The sequence below is a fragment of the Zonotrichia albicollis genome, chromosome 21, assembly GCF_047830755.1.
Source record: "Zonotrichia albicollis isolate bZonAlb1 chromosome 21, bZonAlb1.hap1, whole genome shotgun sequence".
Classification (NCBI taxonomy): Eukaryota; Metazoa; Chordata; class Aves; order Passeriformes; family Passerellidae; genus Zonotrichia; species Zonotrichia albicollis.
In genome coordinates, this window is record NC_133839.1 from 7,501,946 (window position 1) to 7,525,227 (window position 23,282).

Genomic DNA, 23,282 nt, shown 5'->3' on the forward strand with positions numbered 1-23,282 from the left:
AAATAAGTAAAATAAATAAGATTTCTTTTGAAATAGGTATTCCAGTATTGTAGCAGATCATTTGTGCTATCCAATCTCCATATTTTGTGGTTTTAAATGCTTGACAAAGTAAAACCAGGGCCAACATGATGCAGCTGACACCAGGTGTGCTTTGAGTCAAAAGCTGGATTTGTCTTCAGGAGTCCTTTCCAGCCAACATTTCTATGAGTCTGTGTCTGTCTAAAGAGTTGAACTCCTATCACTTAGAAACTATGGGGAAGGAGGAGGAATTGTCCCAGTAATCTTTCTAGGAGGCACAAGCCTTTGTCTGGCTTCCAGACCAGCAGACAAAATAATTTTATAATCTCAGCTCTAATGGGATTAGCTGATGTTATCCCTTCCTGGCAGAGTTTAGACTGCTGAGCAGGCTGATCTGGAGTAGTCTGAGTCTGTCTTGGCCTGTCACATTCACCAGCTTTGATACCATTCAAAAGCTTGGACAGCTGTTGTAACCAGTCAAGAACCAAGGGTGGATGGCACTGAGAGAATGGATCTGACAGCTGAAGTTTTGCTTTCTCTGGTGTAAAAAGTGTGGACAGTGCACTGAGGTGTGGGAGCCAAAAGCAAAGCTCAGGTGTTGAACTTTTGCTTCCTGGTAGAAAGGAATGACCTAATGTTTGAAAAGCTTCTTGTAGGAGTAGAGTCAAACTGTGAACTTGACATGCTGCTCTACTGAAGGCTCCTGTCACCTCAAGTTCAGGGGAAATGCTGACCCAGCAGGTCACCTATGCTTTTGTGGGTTTTTTGCTTGTGTTTTTACTGGGAGCTTAGTGGAAAGCTGTAAATTTATTCCTTCCTCATATGGAAATTAGGATTTCCATATGTTTGTCAGGCCATGTATTAATGCTCAGATTGAGATTTGTCAGTGAGATTAACAGTACTCAGTCATAACATAAAAAGTCAGAGCTGTGGCTTGCATCTGCTGTAGGTCACCTGCCTCTGGTCGCCTAAAGAGAGGTTGGAAAGATTTCTGGGGTAGACTTTTGTAGGAGGTGTAAGAATAGGGAAATCATATCCTGGCAAGTGAGGATGCATTCAGAATGAATGCTGGCTGTGGGAAGAGTCCTCTGAGAGTAAGGAGAGGCTGGGGCAGCATCTCTGTCAATGATTAATGAGCTGGGAAATGCCACGCAGACAAGTGTAGGAAGGTGTGACTGAGGTATTGACAACGTGGTGGTTTCTGAGGGTGTCTAAATGCAAACACTAAATGTACCATTAATTCTTTTATCTCTAGATAAGGAGTCCAAACGAAGTACAACATCCTCCAAGGTAAGAAACTATCTGGAGTTCTCTTTCACAAAGACCCTGGGGGCATATTTCAGTAGAATCATAGCAGAAAGGTGGAGAGTATTTACTATTGCTCTCAGCCTTCACTGTAAATATACAGAATGCAAATTTTATTGTCTGCTTGATGTAGCCAAATGTTTTAGTTACCTGCTTAAGAAAATCTAAAGGTCTCTTTCCCTTTTCCCAGGACATGATAGAACAACAACATCCTGTACGCCATGTCCAAGGAATTTTTTCATTTCAGGTAGGGTGTCTGCCAGTGTCTAAACTCAGTTCCTTCACTGTCCTACTTTGGAAAAGTGAAAGTCTAGGATATAGATGTCTCTCTGATAGCAGGAGTTTGCCTGAAAATTTACTGAGCTAAGCATCAGTGATGGAAATCTTTATAAGTTGTGGGAGCTGCTTTTAAATTGGCTTTGTTGTGATGCTGTTCTAAATATCATAGTCTATGAGGCTCAGCATATTAAAGTTTACTGTGATAGTAGTGCAGGTTGCTGATGACAAATAGCTGTGACCTGACTGAAACCAGATTAATGCTTTGTTTGAGCACCCTGGTTCACTTGTGATGGTTGGTTACTACAAACACATTTGAAATTCTGTTATCTGACACAGATCTCATTTCCAGAGCTATCACAATTTGCATAGTTGGGGGAGGAACAGAAAAGCTGCAGGGTGGGTATAATAAAAAATTTATGCTTTGCCATGTCAAATATATTGTGTTTGTGGGTATCTTTTCTCTGTGCTGAACTGAGTTAAGCACTGACACTTTAACAGGCTTGGATTACCAGAGTGCATAGTCCTAGATAGGTGCAATGATTTTGCATCTGGAGTTCTGTTGAAGCTTCCAGATGTGCTGCTGTCCTCAGAACAGTCTGTATGCTCAAGGGAACCAGCTGACCTCAAATGACTGACTTCTTTCATGCTTCAGTAGAGATGACTTCCTACCAGGGCAACCCTGTTGTGAATGAGAAGAATGCTGACTTCTCTATTCCTTATTTTCAGTTCTATTTTAACATCAGCTCGGACAAACAAGAAGGTCTCTACAGCCTGTATTTCCATAAGTGTGCTCGTGAGAAAGGGCCAGCTAATGATCAGCAGCTGTTTAGTCTTGATGTGAGTATGGATTCTAAAGGATAATTAACTTGTTAGCTTAGACTACAACATCCAGCTTTCAGCTCCAGCTTGTAACCAAGCACACGCTGCACATGAGTGCACATATGGGGTGGGAAGTGATTCAGAATTGTGTGCCAGTCTCTGCAGTGGCATTTCTGAAAGAAGTGACTACTGTAAAAATAATTAAAATACTGTTTTTGCAGAAATGCCTGAAAATCTGAAGGCTGAATGTGGGCTGGGTTCAGTCTACACAGTTGTGACCTGATGCTGTAACGAGATGGGAGCTGCATCAGCTGCTTGTGTTTTGCTGCACACAAAAGTCACTTTTCTCTTTACATGATTGCAGATATTAAGGCTGTTGCTGCAATGTAAATTGTTGGTATTTGAATTCACTGTTTTTGCATTTTCTGGCCTAATTAAAGATGTGTTTTTATGGTGTTAGATACACATCCTAAAGGCAATATGTTCTAGCAAATGCCTCATCTCTTTTGATGTACAAGGGTTTGTTCCTATGTGGTTTTGGTTGCTATCAGAGCTTTCTCTTTTTTCCCTTTCCTGTGCTCATGCTGGTGTGTAATGAGCTGGTCTGGTATGAATCCTCTCACTGACAGAGGTACCTCAGCCACATCAATCCCTGGACTGCTTTTTATGTGTTTGTGTTAATGCTATTGCAAGGGAACATGGACGTGATAAAACTTAGCAGCCCTAATTTGACTCAGACTACTTCAGAGCTGCTTCAGGAGTTACAGGTTTAGAGGACCAGCTTTCATAAATTGCTGTGTGGGTCACTTTGACCCAGTGAGGGAATTGCAAAGAGAACAAAATGTGGATGATTGGTCTGCTGGGGTGTACTTAGAGATGCAGGACAGCTTCAGAGCAGACTCAATGCATGATGTTATTGAAGTCCTAGCACATATGACTAAGCCACTTAAGGGTATAAATAGAATGCTAAATAGTACTTCTGTTTTCTCAGTCACAGGAAAATAGGTGGCAGCCCATTGTAGATATTGTTTCTGAATCAAAGGTGGGCAATTTGTGACGTTTGCTAGAGAGAACAACTTATTCTTTGGGAAAATTACCTTTCTGAATTATGTTTCATAACCAAAGCATTATTTTCCAAGGAGGTTATTCTGGTGGGAATAGTTTTGCAAAATGTTTTGAGATTCTTAATGATGAAGAATGGATTTTGGTTTTTTTTCTCTGAGACTCATAAGAAAGCCCTTCAGAAAAGCTCATGTTAAATGAGTGAATTTGATTGCAGAATGTAATTGTTAACTCAATGCTTTAACAAAACGATATTTTTTCCAACTGCACACATAACACACCTTTAATATTCAGATAGATGTTACGGAAAAGAATCCTGAAAGCTACCTCTCAGCAGGTGAAATCCCACTGCCAAAACTTTACATTTCCATGGCTCTCTTCTTTTTCCTGTCTGGGACTGTATGGATCCACATACTTCGGAAACGCAGGTAGGTTCAGGGTCTGTGACAAGTAGGGACCAACTTTGTGTGGTTTTTATTTTTCATTCCTCTTCTTGTAATGCCCCTTTCACAGTCAGATTTGATCACTTCAAACTCCAAATCTGGCTCAGGTTTGTATGCTTAACACAGATAGTTCTTATTTGAAAACTGTTTCAGTCAGTATTGTTGTTGCAGACTGTCATTCTAAAATTCCCAAGTCTTATGTTGAAAGTTCTTCAGGTAGTGTACATATTGTGGCAAAAAATAGACAGGAAATTGCTGTAGCTGATGTTAAAAGGAGGAGACTTTGAAAATAAATAGTGAGAAAAATTTCATCACTTTACTTCATTTGGGAAATGGTAAATTATGGCAGTAGAGAGCCATAAATATCTTGATTGTGGTCTGAATTATGTTTAGCAAATTTTTTAACAGTTAAGAGATAAGTATTTATATATAAATGTGGGATATTCTTATTAGTTAATAATTTCAGTAATCCCAAGCAGTAAAATCAGGGGTTTAGAACATGAGGTTGAAATATTGCTCAGGATATGGCAGAAACTTGGACTGCAGCATTAAGGGGAATCTTTTTACACTGATGGTCAGCTCAGCCTGGAAGCAACTGCTTGACACTTACAGGTTTTAAAGAAATATGAAATGTTTACTGCTGGCTTTTAAGTAATGCTCTTCCTTGTCTTTTTTTCTTCCTAGAAATGATGTCTTTAAGATCCACTGGCTCATGGCAGCCCTACCTTTCACCAAATCCTTGTCCTTGGTCTTCCACGCGGTGCGTGCAACATCTCTGCCTGAATTGGTTCAGCTAGGAAGGAGAAACATGGAATCCAGGGCATGCTGATAGGGAAATCTGCTTTGGAGGGAGAACTGCTCTTAATACTGAAGCATTACAACTGAACTGCAGCTCTTTAGTGGAAGTGTTGTTTTTATCACCAAATTCTAACTTTAAATACAATTGAGATTGTGGCCTGAAGTGTTGAAGCAGCAAGGGTTGGGGTTTGAGTGAATTTCACAAATTTTAATGTTTTGGCTATTTACAGTGGGCCTGAAAGCTTGGGCTGTGCTGCTGCTTCAGCTGCAGGGCTTGCAGTAAATATTAATAAATGAAAACCTTGTTTGTAAAATTCAAAGGCAAGGAAGTATTATGGTGTATAACAACAGACCTCACCTTACCAGCTCTGAGACTTCCCATAGATAATGTCTCTGTTGAATTGTATTGACTTTCTGCTGTAAATATATCTCATGAACAAGGTAATGGCAAGCATTTAATCCTTCAGTGTTTGTGCCAGCCATGTTCATGCCCACGGTGTTATACCTGCTACAAATATTTTTGGAGTCTAATTAAGTGAATCTGGCTTCCAGTGAAAATGAAACTAGCAAGCCTCTAGTCACCTAAAGCAACTGAACCTGAAAAAATGAATGAAAAAATAGGTTTCAACTGCAGTTGTTTCACTGTAGTTGAGCAGGGGAGTTGTGTGGGAAGGATGTAGATTGTACAAGATACATCCACTGGCACTTGGGAAATAGAACAAATGGAAATGATCTCATTGTTGCTAAACAAAAGTAGAATGTGTTGGGAGGAAGTGCTCTCTGAATGTGACAGAGCTGGGTCTGTACACACTGACTGGAAAGTGAAAGTGGCAGTGGATGTGGAGCAGACCTGTTTTTAGAGGGTGGGGTGTCAAAAGCAGCTTGTGAAGTGCTGTGTTTTCTGTTTCCAGATCGACTATCACTACATCTCTTCTCAGGGATTCCCCATCGAGGGCTGGGCTGTTGTTTATTACATCACTCACCTGTAAGTATGTCAGAAGATTGATGTGATAGATTCAAATTGCTACTGAGGCTTCTCCCTCCTGTAGAGAGTGGGAAATCTTTGTTCTCATGCAGACCACAGTACCAAAGACTCAGCAATGAGCCCTGTGTGAAGGGGAAAGCTCCTCTTACAGAGGGCAGCTGCAGAGAATTGGCACTTCTGTGGGTGGAGGAGTAAAAGGATAACAAATGCTTTACTTTTCTTTGTTCACACTAATATTCAAGTATCTCATTTGCTCCTGGTGTGAATGGTAAGTGGATACAGCTGTCAGTATTTGCTGCTGCTCACAATGGTGAATGGATGACTCCCCCAGGAAAAGATTGCATATATTGTGAATGGAGCCTAATATTGCTCTGTGATACAGAGTTGTAGCAAGTACATCTGCTTCCAAATTGTGGGATGGATAAGTGCTTGCCAAAATTATGGATAGGGAAGCATTTGTTTGGGTTTGTGGCTTTATTGGCAGTGGGAGAAACCTGGGCAGAAGAGGAAGTGTGATAAAATAAAATAGTCTCTCACTGCAGTGTCTGTTTCTCTTCCAGACTGAAGGGAGCTCTTCTGTTCATCACTATTGCCCTCATTGGCACAGGCTGGGCTTTCATTAAACACATCCTGTCAGATAAAGACAAAAAAATTTTCATGATTGTCATCCCACTTCAGGTGAGGACTGAGCTGTGCTCACACTTCCTGTCTTGTGGGAGAGCTGCTTGTGCAAACTGGAAAAGGCTGTGAAAGCTTCACCCAGTACCATGTAGTTCTAGCTTGTATCAGCCTATTGGCTATTTCCTAGTCCAGAAGATGATGTAGTTCTCCCAATTTTTCTCCCATATTGAGCATGAGATAATAGTGATCAAAGAGTTTCAGCAAATGAAAACTGGCTATAAGGAGTGGGACAAAACCTGGGCTGGTAAAAAGTGCTGAATAAGTAGAGGAAATTAATTAAAGTCACTGCTGAAATGCTTGCTGAGTGTCTTAATGAAATAAAAATTGGGAAAAACAGGACTTGTAGGTCTGGTGGTTCAGAGTGCTCAGTGCTGGTCTCCTGCTTAAGGAACTGAAGTACATAGGAGAACAGCACTTTTGTTTGTTGTTGTATGTAGAAGAGATTTTCTGCCTTTCCAGATGCAAGCCCTTAGCAGAAGTATCTATAATTAGTGATTGAGGCTCTTACAGAGCTCAGGTGGGGAGTACAAAGGATGGTCAATGACCAGTCTGAATTACTGGCTTGATTTAGCATTATGTATTTTCACTATTGGCTGTATGTGCCACAGTCCTGTATGTGTGTATCAAAAGTAAGTTTTGCTCCTTTTTATCTCAACTGATACAGTAGATTAAACACAGTATATAACAAAAGAACATTTCTGAATGTCAGCAGGAATAAGTTTCCATCAGTTTTATTTCTGTGAAATTTATGAAGATGCTGCTGAACATGTGACTTTTGGATGTAGAGCTGCAGAAAAATTACTGATGGTACTGGCTGGGCTTTTGCCAAATTGGCACCCACCTGTAGTGGCTCCTTGGGCAGTTTCTAAACCAGAACTTTGTGTTGTTGTGTAGGTACTGGCTAATGTGGCCTACATTATCATAGAGTCAACAGAGGAGGGGACAACTGAGTATGGACTGTGGAAAGAAATCCTTTTCCTGGTGGACTTGCTGTGCTGTGGAGCCATCCTGTTCCCAGTGGTATGGTGAGTTGCTGGATGTGGCAAACATGTGAACTAAAGGCCATTGACAGCTCTGCCAAAGCACAAGAGCTCTGTGGTCCTGTGGAGTCAAACATTCTGTTAACTTTGATATCAGCCTTAACATTTCAGTCTAGTGCTATGGAAGATGCTCCTTTTGGGGATGTTGGAGTGGGGATAAGGGAAGGTGGGTGGCAGTTTAAATGTGGCCAGCACTGTGCAGGCTGTAGGTGCTTTTGAAACTTGGAGTTTTACAGAAGTGTTGACTCTCTAAATTGAAAAAAGTGGGATTTGACTTCACTGACTGAGATTAGATACTTGACTGCTAAATTTCAAAACAGAAGTGCTGTCTAAGATCAGGGCTGCCTTCAAGCAGAAGCTGCATGTTTATTTGACTGTTTATAAGAAATAATCCCACAGGGAGCATTTCCCCGCCCTTCCTTCCACTCTACTTGGCAGGGAATAATGTTGGTTATATAAAACTCAACCAAAACACAGATAATTCAGATAAACACTATTGTTGCTGCTTGCCAGTTAGCCAGAACATTTATCTTCTAAATGCATTTTGTCTTAATTGGATAAACAGCTGGGTTTAAAGGAGGATGTCAAGGAGCTTCTGGCTCCTTGCTTAGTAAACACAGAATATTCCTCTTTTTCTCCAGTATCTCCATTATTTTTTTCTGAAATGCAGATTATATAAATGTCTGGTAGCATGGCATCACTCTAGAGTGTAACTCTTGAGTTTTTCAGAGGTGTGGCTCAGTAGATGGAAGTAAACTCCAGCTTTGCTTGTGAAGGTGGGTTTCAGCCCTTCTCTTCCCCTGCACACTCCTGGTGGCCTTCTGCCAAGGCTGGGAGATCTCTTCCAGGAAATTTGCTCTACCCATGTGTCCTTCCCCTTGCTCCAGTCAAAATGCTTCAGCTCTGAGGTTGAGGAGTATTTGGCAATGGTAAATAAAAGCTGAGAGACTCAGTCTCCTATGATAAAGGTGACTTCTGCAGGCACAGCTCTTGTTACCTAATGCTGGGATCTGTATGCCTAACCTAGTGAGGTGTTGGTACAAAACTTATTTCCATAAAGGAATTGTATCTGAAAAATAAATGTGAGCTGTCTTGTGACTGTTTATGGTGTGCAACCAGTGTTCCTGCATTGCCATGGTGCCAACATAAACTGGCAGTGAAGCCCCTGACATAAAATCCTGCTCCTTTTTCCTCTGGATAGTGTCACTGCAGCTGGTGGGATGACTCATGTGAGCAAGGTGACTAAGACTTGGCCCCTGAATTTACATTCCTGCAGGGTAGTTTCTGTTACATAAGTTGCCTATGTAGATATGTAAGCTGTAATCAACTATTTAAATGGAAAGACCTTAAAAGAGCAGTAAGATGCCAAATGCTTGGCAGTACTTTGAAGAGTAGCTCAGCTTAATTGTACAAGTGGAAAGCATTATGCTGGAAAATGCCCCAGTTTCTCACTCTGCTCCCTCCCTCCCACAAAGCCTTCTGTAGGCTGAAGTAGGTTTTAGCAATCTGCTTTCTTAATCCCAAGGAAATGGAGGTACTTGAGCTGACTCCTGAGCTGGGGGCATGAGGGGTGTGCAGTGCTAAGCACAGTTAATTAAGATCATACTCCAGCCATAAAGAGCTAACAAAACTTATCAGTGATCTAGAGAACTGCTGTGAAGAGGGAGTGTAAAACTTATCATTCATCTATTCTTTATTTTTAGGTCAATAAGACATTTGCAAGAGGCTTCAGCAACAGATGGGAAAGGCAAGTAATCTGTATTCTTTCTCCTCTTTTATGCTACATGTTATAATGCCAGAATTTCAAACATGTGATGCTGATGTAAAAGCCAAACTAAGGCTGTACATCTACACTGTATTAGTGCCCCTCTGCTTTTCCTCAGTGGGCTCAGGGGAATAACTTTTGGAAAATTATCTTTTTCCTGTATTGCATTAATTATCAGAACTACAGTGTATAACCCATTCTCTGCTCCTTGCACAGCCCTCAGTGCTCAAGCTAGACATGACATCTAGAGCAAATCATCTTGACAGATTTGCCATTTTTTCCTCACTTGAATGTTCAGAAACAGAACTAGAAATGAATTCCAGAATTGCTGACTATTAGCCCAAATAGACCCACTTATTCAATTTCTGCAGAAATGTATTCCTGACAGAATAGAGGGAAATAAACTTCATTATGAAACAAAACATAACTTAGCATTCAATATAGCACAGACCCTGACTTGTCCATGTTTGTGCAGCAGCTCCAAGGGCTGCCTGGGGAAAGTGGAGTTGTGTTTATTGTAGCACTGAAAAGGAGCTGATGGATGGAAAGGCCAAACATGGCTGCAGTAGAATGTACTTTTCCTGCCTTATCTGCTCATTTCTTCTGGATTAGGTCCTTGGATACAAGCTGTGGAGCACAGCACTGGCTTCCTTGGAAGCAGGCAGCCTTTTCCATCTTCTGTCATTCTGTGGTTTACTCTCCAAAGCTTCATCTGTAGAAGGTCATTTGTTGGCAACAGCCTTTTAACTTCAGTCCCATCCTTCAGCTCTTGCCTCTCCTTTCTGGAATTCTGTAGCCAGGTCTGGATACTCTTCCAGCCTTTTCCTTGGCTTTCACAGACACTTCTGCACTTCACTGATTGTAGGTGAAATATAAGGCTGGGTACTGAACTTACAGATTAGTTTGTTTTCTGCCATCTGTTAAATTGAAGCAATACTTGTGATCACCCTAGCATGCTTTCTTGATGTTTCAAGCTGTTGAAAAAGCCATCAAACAACAGCCCTACAAGTTACCTACCCCAAGCCTAATGGTGGAAAATTACTAATTTCTAATAGAAACAAATGTTAAAAAGGTCAGTTATCAAAGTGTAATATAAATGTTATTGGTAGCTTTCTTATCAGTGTATTCACCTGGGTTCAGTGATTTACTGGAATATTTGTTTTACCTTGTCCACTGAACATATGTTCTGGAGTATTTATGCTCTTACCTTTGATAAATTCAGATTTCCTTGAAGCAGCCTGTCTGCTGAACCAAGGACTTCACACATGTCAGGCCTGGTTCTTAGCTGGGTGACCATGGATCTGTGTCTTGGTGGTGAGCACACAGCAATTAATGCATGTAATTAAGACAGAAACCCTTCAGGTCTGTGTGGCCCCATGTGATCCCTCTGTATGTACCCATGTAACCCATGGTTATCACAAGGTGGTGCTGTGGAGTTTGATAAACCTCAGACATGCTGAGAAGGAGACAAGTGAGGTGGCCATAGCAGGAATGTTCACCTGTCCACCTCATACCAGGTGAAATCCAGATCTGAGTAAATCCAGGCAATTCTGTAGGATGCACTGTGGTGTGTAAAAAATGTGGAAGGAAAAAAATGTTAATTTGAGAGGAAACTGGCTGTGTCTTTACAGCCAGTCAGTGCTATGCACAGCAACACTTAAGGTCTGGTTTAGTGCTGTGATTTGTGTTGTTCTCCACGGGTGATGATGCTCTTTATCCTGAATCTCACCTCTGCTGTTCCCAGCTTTACCTACTGGTATTGCCCTCTGGTTGTGCAGAGCCTGCAAGTTCAGTGACTCTGTATTCAAGGGGACTTAGCAACTCTGTTGTGCTACACTGATAATAAAAGAATAGCTAAGGAATAGATTTTCAGGGCAAGCATTGCTCAGGCTGGGAGCAGATTGTGGCTGCAGTGCTGGGACTCACTTGTGAAACACAATCTGGTTGGACTATTTAGAGGCTGTTGAAAGGAGCCCACGGGGAGCAAGTGAATGGCAAAGTGATGCCAGCAGCAGAATGTTATCTAGTGCTGTCATGCTGCTAGTGTGGCTGGTGGAGAAAACCAAAAGTGATTTGGTTGCACTGTAAAAAAAGTGAAATCATTCATGTTAGGCTTATCAATGAATTCTTTTCATTAGAACCACATGCTCTGTAAGCTTCCTTTGGAGCTTCTGTTCTTCAGAGGGGCTGCTCGATGTCTCAGCTTCTCATGGGAATAAAAAAATAGAATCAATGCTTACTATTAAATTACAAGCATTTTTTCCCCCTGCAGTTAAAGGCAGTTTTCTCCTGAAGCAGTAAAAGTTACTGGATTTTCTCATGATGCAGTTTGTGTCCCATGGTTAGAGCTGGCTGGGCTGTGTGCAGACACTGCTAGCTGGGCTGCCTCTGCCTGCTGGGATTTATTGTCTAGTCAAGGGCTGCTTTCCCTCTTGTCTAACACAGACTTCATTAACTTATAGGAATTGGGGAATTACATTCTACACATTCAATTGCTGTTTTTCCTGTTTCAATTCCTGTTTTACCTGAGTCTTCTGGTGATGTCCTTGCTGATGACAAGGACCTAAGGAAAATTATTTTTCCTTCCTTGCATCTGTTAGGACTAACAACTCCAAGACTTCATGGCTCAGTATCCTGGTGGTGTTTCCTGCCTGTTTGTCCTGCTCTCTCCCAGCTGCTTCTCCACCTGTTTATTAGGTAGCAGTGGCCTGGGTCAAGTGCCAGCCATGACTGGAGTGTGACTGGATTAGGAATGAAGCAGATTTGGATTTACCAGACCTTTAGTCTGGGCTTGTCATAGGCTTTTGTTTTAGCAACATACAATTAATAAAAAAGCCTGTTAAAAGTGGCACTGATTTGGAGTCACTAGCTAATAGTAATTTAAACTAGATATGGTATTTTAAAAGAAAAACAAAGTGGGAAAGCTGGAGAAATGGGTGTAAAGCCATAATTATCCAGGGAGGCCTTACAAACCCAGATGCTGTGGATTGCTAGTGAAGAGTAGGCAGGGCACAGTGCTATGGCTGAGTTTGAGCTGCCTGGTTGTTTGCTTTTTTCCCTTGAAGGTAATCTTTAAAGCAGTATATCTGACCTACACAGGCTTCTTATCTTGCACAGCAGTGGGCGTAAACATCCCATTTTTAGAATCTTTTTTCCTCCCCTTTTAAAATCGCCACCTTCAGACTTAAGCAAGTGCTTAGCTACACCTTTGATCTGTCACTATATCTTCCTTCAGGTGGGAGCCTTTGCTCTCTGTCCATTTGTAGATCTGCATTGCAAATGTCTTGCAGATTTAAGGAAATCAGCCTTGCAAACTGACCTAGAATTGCTCAGCCTGCAAAGCTGCTCAGCTGCCACCACCTTGTTTACAGGCATCTCGAGAAAAGAGAGGGAGTATATATATAATTTATACATCATTTTTGTTTGAAATTCCTAGTTTTTGGTCACTGGACCAAAAGGTCTCATAGCACATTCTTGTGATCACCTCCTGTGTTGTTTGAGGGAGGAATGGGTTGGAAAGCAGTTTGTTCTGCTGGTACCTGTGTGTTTGTGATGAGGGATGTGACACAGCACTGTTGGATCATGGGTTGCTGTTTTCCTGGAGCACTGCAGTTAGAGTTGGCAGCAGAATTAGGGAAATACATGGCAGCCTGTTGCTCCCAGGCATCATTCATTGCCTGTGCTCTGTGCAGTGGGCAAATGATGATTAATGCTTTTGTGCTTGCCCCCATGTCAGGAAAAACCATTTGCAGTATTCAGCGTCCTCCTGCTGCTGTGCCATGAAAATGCTGTGAGCAAAGAGCCTGGTCCTGTGTGGTGCAGAGCAGCCTGTGCTTGCCTGGGCTCAGCACCACTTCCAGGTGCCCCAGAGAGCTGTCCAGGGTTGATGTGGCAGCTCTGTGCTTATCTTGTTCTTTGGACTTTCATCTGACCCTGGTGGAGCAGTTTTGTGCCAAATGGCTGATGTGGTTCAGGACATTCAAGATTAACAGGTCTGTGCCACCTTCTGTGTGACACTGAGCCTTGCTGTATCTGTCTGACCTCTTCTTTCTAGTACAGGAATGCTTTAAGCAGACAGCTCAGGCTGTCATCTCAGAGCTGATTTTTCAAGGGTTAGATCTACATGTGCTGCATCATTGGGGGAGAGCAGAAAGCTTCCATTTACAGTTTGATAATGGCACAAATCACATCTCAAATGCATCAGCATGAGCAGGGCAAGCAAAGCATTGAAGAAATACTCTCAGCTGTACCTTGAGCACGTTCACTGGCTGCATTATGGTTTTTCTTTATGGATTGTATTGTCTGGGCTCAAGCTCCCTGCACCCTCAGCTGCAGTCCTGTGATTGTTATTACATACATATCCTGAAAAGGTTGGATTTATTCATCAAAAGGCTATTGTGTGGTGTGCAAGTGGATGGTCCAGCTTTTTTTTCCATCTTCTAGAGAGCCTCAACATTGGAAATTAGCATGGGGACAATCTCAAAAAGAGACTGCTTATCAAAACACTGGGTGTGCTCTGTTTTGATCGATGCAGATCAGGCTATTGCAGGCACAAGCTGTTAAAGTAGATGGTGATAGAGAGGGAAAACTGAGTGAAGCAAGGTATAGATGCTATAAATCTTCCGTGGAAGATGGCTTTTATCTTTCTAATTACTGTTTGAAAGAGCATGAGTTAATTTCTGAAACCTTTGGTGGAAGGTCTCTTTTTAAATTTTTTCCCCTTCTCTGCAGTTAAGTACTGTCCTTTGCAGAATGGTTATCATACTCAAAATATAAATTTACCCAGCCTTTACTGCATGCTGAGATTGCTGCTGTGTTATCACAGCCTTACAGGTTTGGGTTGCAAGTGATTCAAGTTGTAAGTGACAGCTGCTGGCTGAGCCTTGCTCCTTGTAAATGCTGCTGTTGCTGTCTGGGCTGCCAGGCTGAGGTGAACAGAAATCTTGGAGTGTCCATGATAGCAAGACTCAAATAATACTGCTTGGAGCACATTCAGCCTGTGAAGAAGCAATTCACAAGCTGCTGATGCCAAGCAATGATGATTTTAGATTTTTCTCCAGAACAGTGTGTCCTGTAACTTTGAGTTGTTTAAAAAAAAAAAACCTGGCAGAGTTTTGTAGATGTGCATTAATGCTGACTTACGTATCTGATAGTGGAGAGAAATATTGCTGCAGTTCTGGAGAGCAAGTCAGCTTCCACAGGTGCTTCCTTAGCCTTTCTCCTTGGTGGTGGCTTTTTTCCCTCTCCTTGCCCTTCCTTCCCATGCTCAGACATTGAATATGTGAATATACCAATTGATATGTATACACAATTTATGACTCTTTGCTATTGATTATCATGACGAATAGCTGAGATGTTGAGCTGTGCTCCATCTCTAACTGGGAGAGGTGGAATTCTGACACTTCATTTACAATCAGATCTTTGGCTTTGCTGTCCTTTCCTCCTATGCAATGCATGAATCCAGCAGAAATGACTCCCCAGCTCACTGGTGTTGACTGTAAAGCACTGATAGCCTGGCAGTTTGAATCACAGCTGTTGAGTTGGTGTTCCTTCATCTACAAAGCCTGGTAATTCTCCTGGCCTGTCAATGCACCAACTGGTGGCAGTTCTTGAAGTTGGACATGTTGGGATCAAAATAGATCCTTCTGTGTGCAAACCAGTGTGTGGGAAATCACAAGATCTTCATGGTCACACTTAATGCAGCTCTTCTTTAAATAGGACAATATTGCTTTCCTGTTTCACAATTCACTGCACTTACCATCCATATTTACATGCTTTCATCTTTCACCAACTCTATTAGGAAAAGCTTTTAACTTCAGATCATCAGTCATTTTATGCCTTGTGTTGGTCAGGTTGCTGCTCTTAGTGTGTGTCTGCTGGAGGAGGGTTTGTATCTGCTTGAGGTGTCTGTAGCATTCAGTGGCACCCCAGGAACACTACAGGTGAGCTGGAAAGGGACTCTTGATCTTTAGATTATAAAAGGAGTTTTATAACAGAATGCTTGCTGTCTCCACAGTACATTTTGTGGTGGGAACCTACAGGAATTTATTTGCAGTGTTGCATTTGACACTTTGTTTGCATAAGAAAAGCTGCTTTGTTTTCATCAGAGAAGGTGAAGCATTTCTTAGGGAGCTATTAGCTCTCCTCTCCCTCATCTGAAATACTGTATTTTGCTGTCTTGTGAACCTGGAAGACCTTACATGCAAATATATGCAGCCTTTTATAAATCATTGCAGTGGGTGAGTTCTGTGAGGGGGTGCAGGTGAACTTCAGCTCCATGTATTGCACTTCCACACCTGATAAATACATTGTGAGGACTTGGAGGGAATACCAGTAAATATGGGGCAGTATTTTTTAACTGGCAGCTCATGTCCATTAGCTCTGAACTGCATCTCTGGATGCTGTCAACAGATCTTGGGCTCTTTGCCTCTCATGTTGTCACAAAAGCATCAGTGGCCTGTGTTTGTAATCCTGCTGCACGTCTAAAAGCTGACTCTCGGAGCAGAGCTGGCAGCTGCTCCATCTGTTGTTGACCTCAGCTGGTTCACATGCTCTCTGTGCTCTCCTGCTGATGTGATGTGTGCAATAATGCAGGTTCACCCTGAGGCCTGGGCTGGCACATTGGGGGAAATGCTCAGGATGATTTCCTGAGCTTGTGAGTTGTGTCTGAGCCATGATAGAGGACCTTGCTCAGGTTTTCAGGTGCTTGGGCTGCTGTTCAAGGTGCAGTGGTTCCCAGAGCTGGGATTGCCTACAAGTTGCTCAGCTCAGCCATAGGCATGGAGCAGGTCAGGGAGGGCTCTAGAAAAGACAGGAATTTTCAGGGAGGCAGTGTCAGGTGCAATGGCCCTTCTGGCAGGAGGGAGTGACAGTGTGCAGTTGGCTGTACACAGGTAGAGGAGGGTTCTGTAAAGCAGAGTGTGTGCATATAAAATTTAATGCAAAAGCAATCTCAGTTCCCTTTTTAAGAGTGAATTCACCCCAGCCTGGGAGTTCTCCTGTATGTGGACATGCCAGGCTGGCACTCCTCAGTAAAATCCTTCTAGCCTCCTGCTTTTGACCACTTGCCTACCCTGCAGACAGGCATCAAAAGAAATTCTCATATTCACAATTTGCTGATGGACTTTTGTGTTCTCTTGATAGCTGCCATTAACCTAGCAAAGCTGAAGCTCTTCAGACATTACTATGTCATGGTAAGTGAAACACCTGCACACATGCATGTGGGGAACTTGGAAGCTGTTCAAAGCTTTTGATGGAATACTTATTGAAAACTACTGCAGCTGGTGCATGTGGTAGAGGCTTTTGGCACTGCTGTGCTTTGGCATCTTGGTCAACTGGCTTACAATCCTAAAAGCAACTTCCTTTTTTCTCCTAATGGTTATATCCTTCTGTCTCTCTTTAAATTCCAGCTATTTGTAATGCTTCCTGATTTCCTCTGGAGACAGCTTGAGCTGCCAGTTGAATTGATGGGCTTGAATAACATACTGTAAACTTGCTAAAAATTAAACTTGGGACCAAATGGTGCCTGGAGATGCATGTGTGCAGTTCCTGATTAAGTCAGTGGGAGCCATGAGTACGTTTCCCAGGAGAACACAAGCTTCTTAATGATTTCCAACGGCCTCATTTCAGGCTCTCCTAAGTGGCAAGAGTAATAAATTACAGTTGTGATTCTTGAAATTCTATGAAATTGTAATACTTAAAGAATTTCCTGCTGTAACTTGAGTGTGTTACCAATAGTTTGAGTTATTGGATGTTCCACAAGGAGTAGAACCCTCAGCCTGTATCTTCCATGTTTATTGAGGGGAATAATAATGCTGGTCTGACATAATGAGCTGTCTGGGAATTGCTTGAGCTGTTTCTCTGGGGTAAGAAGCTTCTGTAAGGATGGTGCTATTGTTCTCATGCTTTCTCCTTTTCCTTCCCAGATTGTGTGTTACATTTACTTCACACGGATCATTGCAATTCTCATAAAGATTGCTGTTCCATTCCAGTGGAAATGGCTGTACCAGGTATTTGCCAGCAAAGGAAAATACATCCATTTCTTGATGTTTTTCTCTATTGTTCTTTAAATATAACTGCACAAGAAAATTCCATAAAATGTTGTACTAAAACATCTCAAAGCACAGTGCAGTACCCTGCCTCCTCTTGATTTTATCTCTGATGTGCTTAAGGTGAAAGAATATATTCTTGGTTTTATGTTTGTCCAGCAAGGCTGCTGGATTATACATGAGATGTCTGAAAGTAATTGCATTATTGATTTTCAGTCTTTCAATTTAAAAATGTCTGAAGGAAATTAATCAAGAACATACAAAGGAGAAAAAATTAGTCAGGTTTGCTCTATATAATTGAAGCCTGAGGGAGCCAGGGAAATGGACTTTTGTTCTTCCATCTTCAGGCTTCTTTTGCCTATGGACTTCTAAGTACTTGGTTTCTTAACTCATAATCCAAGTGACTGTGCAGGGAGTCCTTGGAATACATTAGCTGTTGAAAAAATTAAGCAACGTAGGGATGATTCCTTCCCCCACCATTTAAAAGCCAAGTCTTGCCATAGTTCTTTTAAAGCTCTGGAGACCTGGATAGAACTGTAACTCTATTTAAAGTGACAGGGAAAACTGAAAGAACAAAGGATTTGACAGCCTTTAACCTGGGATTAATGACAACCAGACAGGAATTATTTTATTTCTGCTGTGGCCCAGGCCTCTTGGCCATTAAACCTTGAACCTTATGAATGAGGAGCAATGTTTCATGACCACAGAGCATAGCAGGACTGAACCTCCATCTGAATCTCATGTTTTCCCTTGCAGCTGCTGGATGAAATGGCCACATTGGTGTTCTTTGTCCTCACTGGGTACAAGTTCCGTCCAGCATCAGACAACCCTTACCTACAGCTCTCTCAGGATGATGAGGATGACTTGGAGATGGAAGCTGTGTAAGAACCCCTCTCCCCTTCATTTGATTTGAGAAAACTAGTATTTAAAACCAGTTTACTTGAATCTCTCTAAATCCTTCTGTGACAAAGATCTGCCCATGTTTAAAGAGGAAATGTTTATATTGTTGTGTGTAAAGAGATTTGTGGTGTGCACAGGAGCCTCTGACCTGGATATTGCAGTAGTATGGAAAAAACTGGTGAAAGCTTTTCATGGGGCAAAAAGATGCCCATGAAAATGAGAAGAAAGTTTTCAATTTTAATTTAGATATGGAACATGAATGAGTTTTACAGTTCATCATTAATGCTTCATATTTAAAAAAACCCAAGTGAACACCACCAATCTGCAGAACATAAATAATAATAAATATATAAAAATAATATAATAAAAATAGATGAACAGGGTGTAAAGTCTCTTCTGCCTTGGTCTTCAGCATATAGCTTTGCAGAAATTTATTTTAAGCAGCACTGAGCCAAGGAGATGGATTTTTATCAATATCTTCCCTGGTTTATTCCCTGCTGTGAAACCATGAGGCACCACAAATGCTTCAGGACCTGAGCTAGTCTGGAAAAATTATACAGCAGGGCTCAGGCTAAGTCCCTGTCATTTTCTTTGCAGTGGTTTTCTGAGGACTTAAAAAATTGAGTGGCATTTTTGAATGTGTAATTAAAAATGCCCTAAGAAATTCTGCCTGCCAGGAGTGTTGGATACAGCTTTACATACCCTGGAGTCTGCTGCCTTAATAGGAGCAGAGCTAACCTAATCCTTTGGTAGTTATAGGTTTGATGCATAATTGCAATTCATATACAGGCTCAGAAGCCTTTTCCTAAGAGTTTTTCCAGTTTGGTAAATCTCCTTTACCTGGGTGAAATAAATCAACACTGTTTTTATTACAGAGGTAAGAAAAAGTCCAAATGTGTTTGCTGTCATAGTTAGCTGAAAAAGAAATTAATCTTATTTGAAAACTGCTACAAGGAGGTTTGAATCATAGAATCCAGACTGAAATGTCATGTAAGGAGTTTAACTTCTCAGAAATATGGCTAGTAACAAAGATCTTTTTAAATGCTTAGCTATTTTTGCTTTGGGTCTAGAAAATCTGTCATTTTTGCAAGTGGAATCCAACTAGTGGGTAGTGACCTTAAAATCAGTATCACTTACATGTGTTTCAGAGGTTTATGTAAGAAACTGGTCTCAGTTTGGAAGCTGTTTGGTAAAAAAGCATTCACATCAGGAAGTCACTGTGTGAACTGGCAGGATTTGTGATTGTACCAAAACAAGCTTTTTTCCCTTTTTGCCTGTTAGAGCAAATTTCAACTTTGTATTACGTGCTTAATGAATTTTTGCTTGTGGGGGTTTTGCTAGGACTAATAATAGGACACCTGTCAAATACAGTTATTTTAGTCAATTGAGAAGTTGCTAAATTTAGGAGAATCTGCCAAAAATGAGCTGGAGGAAGTTTAATGAAGTAATTCAGTGATTTGCATCTCATCAGAGTTAGAATTCCTTGTGAGCCTTTTCCTAGTAAGGCATTTTGCTCTTTGCTTTGGGAGTTTCCATTGTTGTGCCTCGTGGGTTGTTCCCCTTAGCTTTGCTTAAATTTTCTGATCTGATTCACCAGAAGTTTTTTTTCCATTTGGGCCCTTGGCAGGGTATAATCTGTGCCTGGTTCTCCCTTCCCCAGCTCCATCAGGAAGGTTACATTTGTAGATATTTGAAAAACAGAGTATATACACATTCTGAGACAGGTGAAGCACTGCAATGGATGTGTATGAAATTCCTCATTGATTTGGTCTTGCTGGTCCTGTTTTTGTGTTCATAAATATTAAATGTTGTTTCTGTGGAGGGGAAAAGATACTTGGATTTATTTGAGCAGGTGACTAAATATCTGTCAGTGTCCTGACTAACCACTGCATGAGTGTTTTGTCTTTCATGTGATAAATACCCACTTGTCTTTACAGGCTATGGCAGAAATTAAAACCCTGCAAGCTTCATGGTGTTCTGCCATGTCATTTTTATTGTTATTTTCCTTTTCCAAAGGGTTTTTGTTTAAAATCAGGTTCTCTAAAACAGAAGCATTCGGTTCCTTTAGACTCAACATTGCTATGAACCAACAGAGGGGAATGCTGTGAGGTTATGAAACCTCTTTTCCAGGCTTGCTTGTCTTCCATAAAAACATTAAGACATTTTAAGTGCAGCTCTCTAGTTTGGGTCTGTTTCCATGCATTGCAAATGATACAAATTTCAGTCTGGCAGTAAATGCAAATATTGTTAAGGACGTTGGAAATCTGGAAAGTTTCAAGAAAAATCTGCAAATTAAGTGTCTGCACAGAAGCAACACAAGGCACAAATCCTCTCTTTGAAAGTCCTTGTAACTCTCAGGAATAAAACACAAATCAAGAATGGCAAAGATAACTCTGGCTTGGGGAAAGGATCCACAGACTTTGCTGGAATCTCTTCAGTTGTTCCAGGCTCCCCAGAAGTTGCCCTGGCAGGGAGGAGAGTGTGACTAAAGCTGAGCTAAGGAGCTGTCTGTCCTTTTTCAAGCAGGTTCAATAGCCATTCATCATCAGCAAAGTGGCTTTCTGTGTATTCTGTGCTGGGCAGCCTCCTGAGCTCTGTCAGTACGTGGGCTCCTTGCTGACAGTTTGTTAGATTCAAGTTCCCTGCTTGAAAAGGTGCAGCCACACTTGGCAGAAAGAGCTGTCAGGCTTCCAGTCCTAATGCCATTTCTGGGGCATGAACACAAAAATATGAACAGTACAGTGGATGAGGCGGGGTGAGGAAGGGGAAAGGAAGAATTTTTTGTTTTGCTTTTTTTTTTTTTTTTTTTTTTTTTAATTTCATTAATTCAGCTGGCTTTAGCTGCTGGATATCAAAATGCTGTTTAACAGGTCTTGGTTGAGAATGATGTTCATGCATGCAGGGGAGGTTAAGATATTTCCACTGGAGGAGGGAATGCAGGAGAAGAAACCATTAATGGTTTTGTTCTCAAGTTGGTAAATCTATCTTACTCAGTGTGTGGAGACTTTGCTTCTCCTTAACACCCAAAACAGCCTCGGCACAGGGAACTGTTGTGGTAACACTGATCTTTGCTTATGCCTTGGGATCTGGAGTTTCTCTCTGTGTCATGAGGCAGCTTATTCTGTGCTGAGATTTGATGACCTGCTTGGTTGTTTTTCTCTGCTTTCTCTCAGGTTGTGCTTCATGGCAGACTGATTCATGGTGCTCTCCATTTGCAGTGATTTTCTTCACCTAACACATCTTTTTCTTGCAGAGATCAGCTTTTTTGTTCTATGGCTGATCAGTTTTCACTCCAGTTTGCAATAGCTTGTAAGGGCTGGCTGCAGTGTTTCTTGTTGGACTATAAAACAAATAAACAGGAGAAAAGACACTGAAATCCACCACTGTGGAGAGCTGGAGATGTTCTGAATGTTTAGCCATTCCCTGATACCTTGGATACAATGCAGGAGAAAAATAAACTCTGAAATCTCTGCAGCACATAACACTGTGTGATGGAGTGCTTGGGGAACTCCTTCTCTGCCTCATTTGTGACAGATGAGATCCCTCTGGCAGGCACAGAAATGCTCTCTGGAGGGGGATGCTTCACTGAGAAGGATTTGTTGCATTTTAACTGCTGCTGATTTGTGGGCTGGAAATGCAGTTCAGCAGACTGCAGGTGAGGAACATTTCCCTGCTGTATTGCAGGTCAGAGCTGAAGTGCTGAGGACAGTGAGGATTTCAGTGTGCTTGGTCTTAGTGCTGCTGCTTTATTTTATTGGGCACTGGAAGGTGATGACTGGACTGATTTTGAGAGTGAGAGGAATTGCCTGTTGTGCCTGAACAATCTGAGCAAAGGAGGGACTTGAGAGCTGCTTCTTCATGCACTTGGCATGAGACCAGAACAGTCTCTTCAGCTCTTCAGATGGGATTTAACCTTCACTCTTGGAGAATCCACACAGAAATCTCTCCCAGCTATTTGCTGTTACTGAGGGGGGACACAGTAAATGGCCTCTCTGGTAGCAAAGGATGTGATTTGATCTGCCTGCACTTCCAGTGTGTACCTGTCCCACAAACATGGGAAGTGGATCATTCCCTCCTGGCTGTCATCTTCTGTAACATTACTTCTGTCACCACCTTGGTGTGCAGGGGCTCTCTGATGGCATTGGAGTGCAGTGCTGGAATCTAGGCTGTGTGCCAGGTGGGATCTTCCCAGCTGGGAGTTGAGTGTTGGGACTGCTTTGGTGCCATGCATGTGTGAAACACCTCTTTGCATATCCCAGTGTCTCTGCTGCTGCACTGCTGTGTGAGGAGCTCATTTCTGCTTTGTAGTTCATGGCAATCTTCAGCTCCTCCCTGAGGAATGGATACTTAGCTCCTCATTCTGTAATTATGAAGTTGATTATTTCTGAAGAGTAAACTTGGTAGCTGTCTTGCTGCATCCTCCTATGCTTTTCAGACTATTACTTTGATTTGCCAGAATCTTTCTGCATTCTGGTCTTGTTCTCCAGTATGTAACTCTTAGTGTCTTGTGCAGATTTAATAAGCAAGTTCTCTATTCCATTACCCAGGCAATTACTGAAAATACTGAGTAGAAGTGAACCCAGGACAGGCCTCTCTGGAACCACACTCAATGTTCTTACATTTTTGACAGGAAACCATTAAGTAAATCTCAATGCATATTTTTCCAATTAGTTATTCATCTACTTTGGTTTTGTCTAGCTTATGTTTCTCCAGATTTTTTCCTATCTGACTGTGGGAAGGAAACCTTTGGCAACAGGGAGAACTTAAAAGATCTGCATGCCTCTGTACTGATTAGTTTGATCTCTTCTAGGAAATGTCAATTGTTTAGTAATTCCATCTTTCTCCTTTAAGCAACCTGCTTACTTTTCTCTGTACTTGCCTTCTTTTACTTTAGTAGGCATAAAAGTTATTTGATCTGTACTCTTGTGACCCTTTTCTATTAAGCCCAAGCTCATCTAGGCCCACTCTAAAGTCAGAACCAGTGATGATCCCAGTATGGCCACTGCTGGAATGTCACTGAACACAGCAGGCTGAGTAAATTATTTTTACAGTACATGAACAGAAGCTGGGATCTAACATGAAGCTAAGGCAAGAGGAGTGTTATCTGAAGATGCCTCCTCCTCTTGGGGTGATGCTGTG

The 23,282-nt window shown here is 41.7% G+C and overlaps 1 protein-coding gene across 3 annotated transcripts in view; it reads left to right on the forward strand.

Annotated features, from left to right (window-relative positions):
* The window catches only part of GPR107 (G protein-coupled receptor 107), a 37,906-nt gene that overhangs the window by 8,226 nt on the left and 6,398 nt on the right, over positions 1–23,282 (forward strand). For all 3 annotated transcript variants that reach the window (XM_074556406.1, XM_074556407.1, XM_074556405.1), the window contains exons 6-17: positions 1,274–1,308; positions 1,514–1,570; positions 2,329–2,439; positions 3,778–3,911; positions 4,611–4,686; positions 5,636–5,709; positions 6,270–6,387; positions 7,285–7,415; positions 9,134–9,177; positions 16,339–16,388; positions 17,121–17,204; positions 18,000–18,124. In XM_074556406.1, coding sequence (XP_074412507.1) covers positions 1,274–1,308; positions 1,514–1,570; positions 2,329–2,439; positions 3,778–3,911; positions 4,611–4,686; positions 5,636–5,709; positions 6,270–6,387; positions 7,285–7,415; positions 9,134–9,177; positions 16,339–16,388; positions 17,121–17,204; positions 18,000–18,124 — 1,039 coding nt within the window. The remainder of the gene's footprint in view (positions 1–1,273; positions 1,309–1,513; positions 1,571–2,328; positions 2,440–3,777; positions 3,912–4,610; positions 4,687–5,635; positions 5,710–6,269; positions 6,388–7,284; positions 7,416–9,133; positions 9,178–16,338; positions 16,389–17,120; positions 17,205–17,999; positions 18,125–23,282) is intronic.